Source organism: Podarcis pityusensis (genome assembly GCF_964106645.2).
Source record: "Podarcis pityusensis genome assembly, chromosome: 4".
Taxonomy (NCBI): Eukaryota; Metazoa; Chordata; class Lepidosauria; order Squamata; family Lacertidae; genus Podarcis; species Podarcis pityusensis.
Window position 1 is genome coordinate 21,393,992 of NC_138027.1, and position 13,467 is coordinate 21,407,458.

The 13,467-nt window shown below is 42.3% G+C and overlaps 1 protein-coding gene across 2 annotated transcripts in view; it reads right to left on the minus strand.

Annotated features, from left to right (window-relative positions):
• Nucleotides 1–3,774: 3,774 nt before the first annotated feature.
• The window catches only part of GUCY1A2 (guanylate cyclase 1 soluble subunit alpha 2), a 146,737-nt gene continuing 137,044 nt past the window's right edge, over nt 3,775–13,467 (minus strand). For both annotated transcript variants that reach the window (XM_081002045.1, XM_081002046.1), the window contains exon 8: nt 3,775–11,910. In XM_081002045.1, the coding sequence (XP_080858171.1) occupies nt 11,703–11,910 (208 nt within the window). In that variant the 3' untranslated portion in view covers nt 3,775–11,702. The remainder of the gene's footprint in view (nt 11,911–13,467) is intronic.

The following is a 13,467-nucleotide window of genomic DNA, read 5'->3' on the forward strand; positions in this document are numbered from 1 at the left end:
ATGAACGCGTTCCCAACATCTGGCGTGGTTCCTTTCGCCATCATAGCCTTTGCAGGTTTCACCTGGCACTTGGTACGGCTTTTGCCTGACGCCTGAGGCTTCGTAGAGCTGCTCTTTGCTCCTCTTGACTGGCGCGGCTTCTTACAGTTTCGCTGTAGATGCCCAGTCTGTCCACAATTGTAGCATCGGACAGCACTCAATGCTACACCATGCTCTCCAGTAGCATCAGCAGTGGGGAAATTAGAACTCTGTTCTTCCCTCCCCCTGTCTTTTTCTTCCAGTGCAGCAAGTCTGTCGTGTTCATTCAGGACCACAGCACAAACTCTCTCCGCGGTCAGCTGCGCGGCCGGTAGGGAACCAAGCTGACTGGCAACAACCTTGTAGGTGCGGCTAAGGCTGTTTATCATCATGAAGCAAAACACTTCCTCCTGAAGACGGAAATTGCGTTCCACCATCTGTTGACGCAGAAACTTCATTTCTGTCAGGTGCGCTTGAACATCTCCATCAGGCGCAAGTCTCAGATTGGTCAATTTCTCAAAATACAGCAACGCTGAAGAACCAGCATCTCTCTGATGCGTTGTACGCAGCGTGTCCCATACCTCTTTCGCATTTTCTAAATGCTGAACATGCACCAACTGATCATCTGAGACACACAGAATTATAGCAGTCCTGGCCCTTACATTCTGTGACTCCCAACCTCTGGTTGGTGCTGCAGGGATGGGGTTTTCAATTACATCAAAAAGCCTCTGATTCTGCAGCAGGGCCTTCATCTTTACAGACCAAGATGAATAATTGTTATTGGATAAGGGAGGTGGGCAAGGCAAAGCTCCTTTCTTGGCATCCATCTTGAAGCCAAGCCTCCAGCTCACAATGTCAAACAAACTGTAAAATCCAACAGTCGTTTTTTCCTTTCTCACGCAGCAAACTGCAAATTGTTTGTGCTTTTTGCACCTGGCAGCTAAACTCAGGCTGCTATTGAAAAGTCCCTTCCAAGAGCTCGTAAACCTTGTAGCCAAAACATTCTCTGATCTTTGTTTCGCTTTCCCAGGCTCACTCTCAGAGTCCAGCCCCTCTGCCAGTAACTTTCCGTTACCTAGCAACAATGCATTTCAATAGGACTTCTTATCTACCACAAAAATTTGTGGAATGCAGGCAGAGCTTCCAAGCTACAGGCCTCTTCCTCCGGAGCTTTTGTTTTCTCTGAAACGCAGCTCCGTGAACCAGGGAATTAATCTTCCTGCGTTCACACTTTTAGCCCGAAATGCAGCATACCTTGAGCTCCGTTGCTCTGGAAAACACCTCTTCTTTCCACCAGCTGTCTGTGGAGCCTCTGGCATTTCTCAGACGCTTTTCTCCCTCCTTGGAGCAGAGGAGGACAATCCACCAGCCTCTCATGCAGATGTCCGATGAATCGCAACCATCCTCTGCTACCACTGTTGGAATTCTGCCTGGGTCAGAGGAATGTGCCACAAGCGTAGGCACCGGCAGATATTCCTGTCGACCTCCCCGCGTCTCCCAACCTCTGCTGATAAGCAGGCGAGGTCCGGCGATTCTTCTCAGATGTATGAGAGGAACACACCGTTCTTCCTCTCTCCCCTTTGGTGTCCCCAGGGAGGGGAAAGAAGCAGACAGAAAACTATTTACATCATTTATTTCTGCCTCTTACATCAGTACAGAGAATCATGTCTGCACTCAACAACAGCAAGAAGAAACTCCTCCCAAGTACATCCAGTACGGGTCATATGACACACACACACTGAGCTAACATCCGGTGCTCAGTACAGAATGGACTGCCCCTTTGTTTCCATGGCAACAGTCACAAACATCCTGTTTGGCTTTCCAGCCACAAGCAGCTGGCTGAGCTGCTAGAGCCTTTGCTTGCTGCAGCATTGGTGCTTTATGGTAACACTCTGGTCATGGCATCAGCTGGGAGACTTCCAGCTTTAGTTTTATTTATTTCATTTATGGCCTAACTTTCTTAACAACAGCAACTGAAGGCAGTATATGATTGGTTTCCAGATGGTCTCCCATCCTGCCACTGACCAACCAGTTCCAGGCATAAATAGCACTGCTTCAATGAACTCCCATGTAAAAGAAGTCAATACTGCTATTCTTGAGGATTATTTTAACAAGTGTGCCACTGTATGCCAGATGAGAACAGCATTGGCTGCTATGCACAGTTGAGTATGTGCTGAAGGGAAACATCAGCTGTGAATTCTGAAAAACAGTCCAGGCAATACTAGGAAAGCAATGGCTGAAATGTGAACCTTGAAAAAGATAGACTTTGGAGATTGGCTGCAGAAGTCCCAGATTCAAACCCATAATTTGGTGGCCATGGGCAAATACTTCTCTTCCAACCCTCACTTATCTCACACTTCCAATGTGAAGATAAAATGGAACAAGAGTTGGAAAGCTCCTTGTACAAAGCAAAGAGTGCTTTCTTGCTTCACTAACCATCTAGTAGCCTGTGACAGAAAGACACATGATGCTATCCTACATAGAAATTTCTTACGTCAAACAATCAGACTTCTTGGATGCCACTAATCAATAAAAGCTGCCTGGATAAATGCCGGCAGAAGCTTTGAGGTGCATAACAGTGTTTCCATGCTTTTATGGTGGGCCAGTTTTGTTCTTACCTTATCTATAAGTTTTGCAGGAACACATATAATTTCCTTGAATTTTAATACCTGCAAGTTGCAGATAGGACTTAAGCCAATCTTAAAGCTCTGCAAAATCAGCAGCTACCTCAACCTGCCAACCAGCAGATCTCTTTTTACATTTTTCATAGGTTTTTAAGCACTAGCTCTTGTCCTATCTTCCGTTGTTAAATATTCTCACCCACAACCTTGCAGGCAATGCATGTGAGAAAACTGGACCTTGAAGTAAAATGCATTCGGAAAGAAAGATAATGGCTTGGTCGCACAAGATGGATGCTGAGAGACATTAAATGTTGCCATGTTTTCTATAGCCATTGCTCCAACTCAGAAGCCACTTATTGCTTTGTATGCCAGGGAGGCTAATTTTCAATGTATGACTTACTGGTTTATTGCTTATATACAGTTTAACTGCCACAAGCACAAATAATTTGGTACACAGTATGTACCTACACCAATGTGATCATGGCTTTTTCTTTTATTGCTTCGTACTTGTAAGTTATTGCTAGGAGCTAATTCTCCCAAGCGCACATGCACAATTCATAATGGGCCACTATGCAAGTACAATATGAATTTTCAGTGCAGATTTGCCTGAAGATTTCATTTGCAGCTTGGTCCTAGCAAAAGATCTCTCTGCATTCTTTGCATTTACACAGCTTGTTAATTTCCTTTGTTTTCTTTGCCTACTTGTTGATTAATAATATCACATCTGGGAAGGATTTAGAAAAGCTGCCTAAAAGCTGAACTGGGCTAGAGCTGAGAACATGGGCATCATACCTTTGGGGTATTAGTTGGACTGTATCCAACTCAGTTCTACAGGTTGAGTGTTATGTTATCAAGCAATAAACATACATGCATAAAGTGATGTTTAAACAAGTGAATTCAAGAGCTGTGGGATCAGAGCACTTAAATGACTGGCCAAACAGTGTTATTTCTGATACCAAGGATGACTTAGATCCTTAGAAGGTGGGATGTTTGAGGAATTCATCCTTTGCAAATTCTGATATGAACTGACCTGATCCCCAACTTCCTAGACTAATGCATTGATCTGAACTTAAGTTATCCACCAGCATTCCCACTTCCCAAATGTTCTGATGAAGTTCTCAGTTTTTTTAAAAAAAAACAACCCAGAAAAAAATAAATTTTAAAAGCACATATTTAAATGTATTATTTTTGTGCAAATATTATTTTAACTTGCAGAATGATGTGGAAACATGGCAGAACGGACAGATAGGAGAAGACATACAAAAATGACAAGGAATGGATATGTCAAGCCCTACTAAAAAGCACGTGTTTGTTTTCAATGGGATACTTTTACTCATCTCGCAACATTTATTCAAGTGCATTTGCTTTGCTTTGTAAATGATGGTTGAGTCTCTTAGTAATGTTTGGCAGATTTGCTGAATGTTGAGTACTTGATATATTACGAAGAATTACTAGAATGGCTAGAGAGTGACCCATAAATATGTAAGTGATTATAACATACCTGGAAGTGATCAAAATAATGGCACTGACCTAAAATGGACAGGTGGCACATGGATGCACTGCTTAAATTTCCTTCTTCTCAATTCTGGCAGGTGTAACATACCACTTACCAGTGGTAAATGTTGTATGGCAATCCTAGTGCCATCTGCCAATGATCCATTCTTGATATGATTTATTTTCTGGCACAAATAGGGACTGGAGAAGGCTCTGACACCTACTGGCCATTGTGAAATAAGATAGGGTATATTGGGAAGGGCCATAGCTCAGTGGTAGAGTATCTGTCTTGCATGTAAACGATCCCAGGTTCAATCCCTGGCACCTCCAGTTTGGACTGGGAGAGCCTCCTGACTGAAAACCTGGAGAGCTGCTGGCAGTCAGTGCAGACAAAACTGTGCTAGATGGACCAGTGGTCTGCCACTAATATAAGGCAGCTTCCTATGTTCCTATACATTAAGAGGTATGGGACAGCAGAGGAGATTCAGTAGAGTTTGCAAATACTCAGTGGGTCTAGTTTAGACCCATGTTTCAAGACAAAAATACTGTATTTAGCAAGCATTCTAAAATAACACCTGCTCAACATTTTTCAAAAAATCTCCATGGAAGCCAACCCTGCAATCTATAAACAGATTTCCCCAATTATTTACAGCACAGTTACTTGATGCATGTGAGTAATGTGTGTGGAGATATTAAATCCTTCGGTTTGCTACCAATTTAAAAAGATAATTTAACATACAGCCTAAAATCCATGGCAATCTAGAGTGTAGTGCCTGGGAATTGTATAAATGTCCCTCCCCACATAGTCTCTGCCTGGAGACATACTGGCTTGTTTGAAGGGCATCATCTGTGTGTTGATCTCTAGGATTTATAAGAACATCATAGGGATGTCTTAGGTAAATTAAATTTTATATAGAACTGCAAGTGACATACATGCCATCCGCAGTGTAAGATGTAGATGTTCAGATAGTTCAGAAGATGAGATGCACCATCAGAAGTTAAAATATGCAACCCTGCCAGTTAGGCATGGCTAAATCCGACTAAGAGCAATGCAGAGGGACTAACCAAAATGTTATGGATGCCCATATGCAATGAGGCTTTCTCCCATGTAAGTCTGCATAGGTGCAGCCTTATTGACTACTGCTTGACTGCACCCTGGCAAGGGCTACGTGTAAGTAACAAACATATGAAAAGCTTGAGGGCACCAGAGCATGCCTTGGCAAAACTTACTTTGTAAGCCTGCAGTTCAATTTAGTTTTAAAGCATTCTGAATGAGATGATTTGGTTAGGAAGACTTGGAATATTCTGAGAGGCAACACTACTAGCGGTTTTGATCTGTGGAAGATCAAAGTTCAAATCCTTGCTTGATTTGATCTGAGTGGCCCTACAGCACAGGGTCTAGCGTGCGTAGCCAATGTGGTGCTCTGCAGATGTTGGACTGCATCTCCCATCAGCCCCATCCAGCATAGCTAATGGTCAGGAATGATGGGCTTTGTAGTCCAACAACATCTATAGGCCACCGTGTTGGCTACACCCGCCCTACAAGGTTGCTGAGACGACGACGGTACAGCATTCTGTACACTGTGAGACCTGTAGAAATAATCAACAATAAACCATAATATCTATTTCAACCTAAGGGGTACATTTCATGGGTATGCACAAAGACATCCTATTGTAGCACATGCGTTAGAAATAGACTCCTTGCCACTGTACTGGAAACATGAAAATCAGAAAGTATTATTGTCACGTATGACTGAAATATGATTATGCTGCAACAAGTTCTGAGCTTTAGTTTTCTCAAGCGTAGGTCTTGATTAGACTGCCCAGCCAACTTCTTTTTAAAGCTCCTAGATCTATGGAGTTAGTGGTCTAACATCTACTCCACTCATAGGTCCCAAAGGCAAGACCAACAAGCCTATAATTCAGAACTTGGATGGTGTGCCACTGAAAGGTACTAATGTAGTAAATTGTCCTACCAAACAGAGATAATGCCTTAGCATATCTCTCATTTGGATAGCACTGCATTCATTTACATTCTAAAATGTTGCCTTAGTTCCTTTTGATAAGTTTTGCAAAACACTGCCTGCTCACACCTTGCAATTTGAACAGCCTTCCAGCAGCAGAGCTTTGCTGAATCCAAAATGTCTCTCTCAATGAGGGGCAACTGGACCATATGGTCCACAGCATCTGTTTAGTTAAAGCTGGGGGGCGGGAAGGTCATTCTTGATTTAATGAAAAATGTCCCTGCTTTTCTCTTCAAGATATTAAATAATCTGGCCATTGCAGCAGTATAAAAAGGCAAGACTGGCAATACACTCCAGCTTCCCTCACACAATGAGCTAGAGAAACGTGCCCCCAAAGGAACTTTAGTTGTCATAATACGGAAGCACATCACTTGGTACAATGCACTGAAAATGGGTGTCTGGGAGGTGTCGCATTTGAAGATGCTTATATATAAAAAGCACTGTCTGCAGGCTCTTTGTGGGAAGCTATTCTTTCTTTTGAGAGAGTTGATTTATTTGCAAACACAGCCATTATCTCCATGGAGATGATGATACCCAATTGTTTAGGTTTCGCACTGATCTCTGTGATTATAGTGGTTCTGCTTTTTTCCCCATTCAGGACCATCACTCCTACCTCCTGGACACTATTGTTCAAAGGAATTAGTATTCCTAGTCTCTCTACCTGTCTAGAAACAATGGGAACAATTCACCAAGCAATGTTGCCATGCAACGTCCCTTAATTATAACTGAGGTTGAACAGAAGGCCCCTGCAAATCCTAATGCAATGAATGGAGGAGATTACATAGCCATAATGCTTGGTAGATTTCGTTCCCACTGTCCCTATGATTTCCATAATCATAATGATTTTCATTGTTGGGACCATGTGTGTCTTGGAAGCTCAGTACTCAAAAGCAAATTTTTAAAGTTCATATCTAAATGAAGCTATTTCACTGCAAAATTGTTTCCATGATGACTCCAGCTTAGAGATTCAAATGTAGTATAAGATGCCGCCACCCCCCCCCCCCAAATCTATCTGCTAATAGCTTGCATATTGCTGGATAAAGCAGCAACCAACAGCTTTCTCAGAGGTAATCTGCTGTGCTAAAAGTGAAAAAACAAAAATGTGATATTGACGACTTGAGACTCTGCTATGAATGGCTACAATGTATGGGAAAATGTACAACCTTTGACACAGGAATACTTCAAGCCCTGCCTTGCACCTTATGAAAACAGATTTTGAACCAAAGGTAATATGGCTAATTTTGCTCTGTTAGAGGGTGGACAGCAATGAAGAATCTCTAATTTTTAATAATGTCCTTAGATCAATAGGCTTGTTCTGAAAAAAATGACCGATATTGATAGAGCATCATCTGTGGCCATTTTACAAAAAGAGACTTCTAACAATGCAATCCAATGCATGCCTACTCAAAAGTAAGTTGAACTGGGTTCCATGGGACTTGCTTCCAAGCAAGTGTGTAAATGACTTTTTATTATCTTATTATCTTATTCCTAGTTAGTACTTATTTTATTATCCCTATCATCAGGGGTTCTATTTCCACTCTCAACTGATATTAATCACAATATATTTTAAGGCAGAACTTCCCATCATGACGCTATCTGGATGTTTCAAACTAAAATTTCTAACCCTAACCCTAACCCTCCCTGACCTTTGGCCATGTTGGCTGAAATGTCAGGAAAGCCTCAGGCCTGGGAAAGGGATATCAAGCTTGCAATGGATATGGTATCCTCACTGATGTCCTGAGTGGATGGTCCAGTCATGAGGATGGATTAGGAAAACTGCCTGCTGGACCAATGCACATGGTGACCCGGACCCATCAACAGGGGAAGGGGGTCTGGGAGATGGCTGTGCCCACAACTCAATGCTTGAGAACATTTGCTGTAAATGAATGAATCTAGAGAAACAGCCTTGTTCTCAGAAGCAACACACTCTTTGCAGCGAAGAGCACAGCATCTTCCAAAACCTTTGACTTCAACTTAAATTCCAGTTCTGCTTTTAAACTTCAGAACTCCTGTACAAACATGCACTTGAGTGTTCATCTGTAAGACACGGGCAACATTCAGCTTCAAATTAGCATTCTGCTCAAGGTACCATTGCAGAAGTAATATGCCAGCCACCTCTTTAACTGTCAAGAAAGCTCCAGGGACGCAATACCAGAGAAATACAGTATGTTCTATGCTTCACCTTCAGGTATCAAGGATCATACAGGGCATAAATCATCAATGTTCCACTGGAATTGTGTTGAATTGCTTCAATGCAAGATAGCCAAGAGTTTTGTGGCACATTAAAGACTAACAAGATGTATCGTGGCATCAGCTTTTGTAGACTAGAGAGCACTTTGTTGGATGCATGAAACATTATCTTGTGCATGTATATCTCTGCCTGTCCATCCATAAATATAGAGGGAAAATGGAAGCGTTCGGTTTCAAATCCCAGGGGGATGCAGAGCCCACATGTTCCAGGAAGCGCCAGTTTTTATCGTGTATACGCTTTTGCCCTGCACAGCAATCTCAGAAGCATGATTCTCCCTCTTGCATGGCCGGCTATTTATTTACATTTTTACCCCACGTTTTCCTCCAAGGAGCTCAAGGCCTTGTACACAGTTCAACCTCCCCCACTCAGCTTTGGTTCCAAAAAAAGCCCAAAGCCGCCAACAGCAAAACAGTACTACCACCCCAGCTCTGTTAACACAAAATATCTGAAGGAATGTCATTAGAACAAAACACAGCATATATCTGAATGTAAAACAAGTCAAATCCAAATGCATGTCAAAACAATCTCAAACACAATCGATCAAATCCAAGAATTAATTCAACAAAGGTCCTCCATCTGGCCTTTATGTTCCCAACCCATACTTGGCCTCCTTTTTACAATGATGGGAGCTGCTTCTCCATGGAATAATTTATTTTATTTTATTGCAAAACAGTGGCAACAGATATCTGTTGCCCCCCCCCGAAGATGGCCTTGGCTTGAAGTTGGGTATCAATGTCCAAAGGCCTGGGGATCTTCTTCCTGTTAGCCCAGCTCTCCACACATCACTATGTGGCAGCAACAGATGTGCCAACAAAGATAATACTCTCTGCATCTAATGAAGTGGACCATAGTCTACGAAAGCTTATGCTCAGGCCTAGCGCATGGGGTTGCACCACCTGAGGCAGGCAGTGGCTCTGCCATCACCACTTTCCCTCTGCATTGAGGTTTTGCAGATGGTGTCCTCGTCTTCCCTCCTGCCATCCTTCCTTACTTCTCATCCTTTCTCTTTGCTCCCAAGTAAGTGTTGGTGCTGATGTCTTCCCCACTGTTCCCTCTCCACCCTTCCTTCCTCACCTTACCCAAGGGGGCCCTCTGTGGCATTCCACATTTATAACAGTCTCTTTAGCCACTGTGATTTGCCTTAGGCAGTCTCCTGCCTACCTCACCCAAAAGGCCTTGCCCTGTGGGACACTGAGAGCAGGATGAGACAGGGGGGAGGAGTAGGGCACCAAGACTCTTGCCTTGTTGGGTGGAGTGAGAGGGGTTGATGGGCAGCCAACCCAGCTAATGGCAAAGTGAGCAGGGGGTCCAATTGCAAATTCACTGCCCCTTGTGCTGACCACTTGAGACAACTGTCTCATTCCTCTTTGTAATTGGGCCAACCCTGCTTATGCCAAAATAAATCTTCTAATGCACAATTCTGTACATGTCTTCCCAAAGGTAAATCACATTGAATTCAATGGGACTTACTCCCAAGTTAAGTGTGTATAGGATTACAACCTAAGCCTTTAAGATGGTACAAGATCTTTGTTGTTTTTGCTGCAACAGGCTAAATGGGCAATTTTTCAAGAATCCGTCCCTTTACCAGTTCTGAGTTCTAAATTCTTCACCGTGTTGTGATTTCATGAGTAAAGCCCCATGCATGGTTTTATGTTCTTCAGAGCATATTAAAGTTTGGTGTGGCATGGCGCACTGCTGAGGCAAAGGAACACTACAATTTTGTAAATGAAAATCTCTTACTGAATTAGTCCGCATGAAAAATGAACATGAAATTATCTACATATACAAGTGAAATTTTACTGCTGATCAAAGCAGTAGCTAGACTACAGTCCTCAAACTGCTTACTCGAGAGTAGTCTCAAGGATATTAATGGCACCAGGACTTTTGAAGCTCCAGAATTTGAAAGGTATTTTGAGGGGATACTTCTAAAAATATATCAAATCTTGAGAAACTGAATGATGAGAATCAACGTAACAGATGGATTGTCCCCACCCCGCCAACATTAATAACTGGATATTCTACCCATGTTAGTAACTGGAAATGCAAAGCCAGTGGCAACATGTATCTTATGTCCCCCAATGATAGCTGGAAGCTTGGGAGAAGTTCAGAGCACAATGAGGTCATGATGTTGGACCACCCACTTTTAGGCACGTTTCATTACAAAGGACAATTACTTTACTCTGGGGCTTTAGGATTTCCAATAATATACCAATCAATGAGTATGAAAATAACTACTTTGCTTGCATTGTTCTGATGCCAGGACATAACACTACTAGCGGGACAAATATTGAACATCAGTTTAAATATGCAAGACATAAACATCTACTAAACAAAAAATGAAAAGTATAGCTCTTGCAAACCCCCAGCAAAATGGCATTTCTTATAATTTGAAGAAGAAGAAGAAGAAGAAGAAGAAGAAGAAGAAGAAGAAGAGGAAGAAGCAGCTTTGACAGATAGATGGCAGAAAATATACAGGAGTAGCCTAGCCTCACATCTGATACAGCATGTGAAATATAGTCCAGATAATGAAATGTATAAAAAGTAGACAAAATCCCTATGATATTATATGCAGAATTATAATGCTTCCTGCTGAGATGATTATAAATGATCTCTACAGTATTTGTATGAAGTGTTGTTTTTTTAAAATAAAAAAATACCGAGAAGCATATTTAGGTAACCTTCCTTTAAACGCAGGAATGAATCATAATCAGTTTAGCTGGTGCAACTTCTGAGAGCAATTCAGCAAGGACCGCTACCGTGACTCTTACATGCATTTCACAGATGCATGTGAAGGGGGCCTACCCCAATTCTGTTGGCGTGAATGCTGGATGTTTAAAGAAGTAGCAGGGGTACTACATCTTCAGATAAAAGGAAATGCCCACCTGTTTTGGAACAGAACAAAACAATATACCAAATGCTCCATTTATTTCAACGGGCCTTGAGGAAGAGGCCCAATGCTTTGTGGAATGCCTCCCCCATTAATAGCAACTCAATCTGGATTCTTCTTCTTTTTACCACATTGATATTTATGGCCAACAGTAGCTCTGGCAACAAGAAGGTATTTTGTTTTAATTTGATTAAAAAATAAAAACCCCTGCTCCCTCCCTTGACCCTTTCCAGTTTGTTTATGGACTGCAGTCACCCACCTTTAAAAAGAATTATTGCCTGACATTTCACGGAGCTTTTACTGCTTGCTTGGAACAATGCAGTGAAACAGAAAGAATCTCCTCTCTCCTGTCATGACCCAGTTCTGGGTTTGTGCTTTTTTGATGAGTCTTTGATCTGCAGCAGGCCTCATAGGCTCGTTTCCCGGAGGAACATGGTGCCAATGTTGTAGGAAATCTTTCTCACTCTGGCAGATGTGACAGAGGACTTTGGCTGCTTCTGACCAGTTCTGACCTCCAGGAAATAACAAATCCCAGGGATTTCCTTTGGAAAGTTGTCTGGAAGCTCTTCACGGGATCGAGGAATGAAGATAAAATTTTCTTCCTTTTTCAGAAGCCTGGGGATGGATGGGGAGGGAGGGAGGAGAGATTAAACAAAAAATCAGTGTTGAATTGCAGTTCTCAAACTACAATGCAGACCAACTTTACAAGGCTCAGAAGATTAAGGACAAGTAAACTTTTTCATAATTTCTGCACAAAATATAGTGTCGGTTGGCCACTTGGTAACAACAATTGGCAACAGCAGATTGAGCAATCCATGTTCATATATTTATTCATTCAATACTGCTCTTCAAATCTCCTAATGACTGTCTCCAATGGCTTCATATAGATGTCAAGTAGCATTGGGGGCAGAATACTGCCCTGCGGAACCCCACAGCTCAGTTAGAAGGGGACCCAAAGGCAATGTTATTCACTGAAATTGTCCATGAAGGTAGGAGCAGAACCACAGTGCCTCCAACTCCTAACATGGAGGTGATCCAAGAGTATACCATGGCCTGGCCAATGGTATCCAAATCCTCTGTGAGATCAAGGAGAAACAATGATGTCGCACACTCTGTTTCTCTCCTAATAAAGGTCATCCACCAGGGCCAATTTGATCCTCCAACCAGTTTGGGGGACCCAGACTGAAATGGGTCTAGATAATCAGTCTCACCCAAGAGTGTGAGTAGCTGCACCATTATACCCTTATAAGAGAACATAGCTAAATCTGGAAATCTCAGCATCCAGCACCTCCCCTTTCCCTGCCAAAGTATGGAACTACCATAAATTAGGAAAGATTGCCTAAAAGCTAACACATTAAATAACGTGGAATTGTGCTATGTGTGCTTTGGATTCAGAATAGTTCCATTTGCCACCTGTTCTTTACAAATAGAAATTTAGGAGCCATGCCTGAGCCAATGGCCCAACTCTGTTTTGGTGAGAGATGACCAATATGGCTAATTGAACTGAAGAGACACCCCTCCCCAATCTTTCTGACTCACAACTTGTCTGTATTTGCCAATATAATATTGGTAAAGTATTCTTTTTGTTCAAAGGTTTTGAGCAGGTTTTATTCCTATGGCAAGAAATAAAGGAGCTTACGGTACAGTTTCCATTGCTGGTAGAGGATTCTGTGCTACCGTAAAGCACAGTCAATACGTTATCCATACAGAGGCCAGACAGATCCTGTAAGGGTATGAGAGGCAATGCAAAGACTGTGCCAAAAGTAGAAATGCACACACACTCTATCTCAAGAGGAGCTGTGTGGGATAAATAAGTATCTGCTTGGGGATTAAGTGTTTTGGAAACAGCCGTCCCTGCCAGGGACCTTGCAAGTCTCAGACCATTATACTGAGCCCAAGCAGGTCCCTTGAGCTTGATAGCAAAATCCATTCTTTCAGCTGTAAAAATTATATGGAAGCTTACATTTCTGCAAAAAGCCAGTATAATCCCCGAATGTTTTCTGTAGGAGTCATACGGCTTCAGCTGGTGATATATACCCTCAGCAAACAAGAACTGCATTCACAAAATATTCAGATGCTAGCCAAATCCATTTCTTGCTGCTTTCCCCCATTTTCAGAAAAAAATAGACCTAATAACTGTTTATACAAAATGGACCTAAAAGCTGTTAGCAT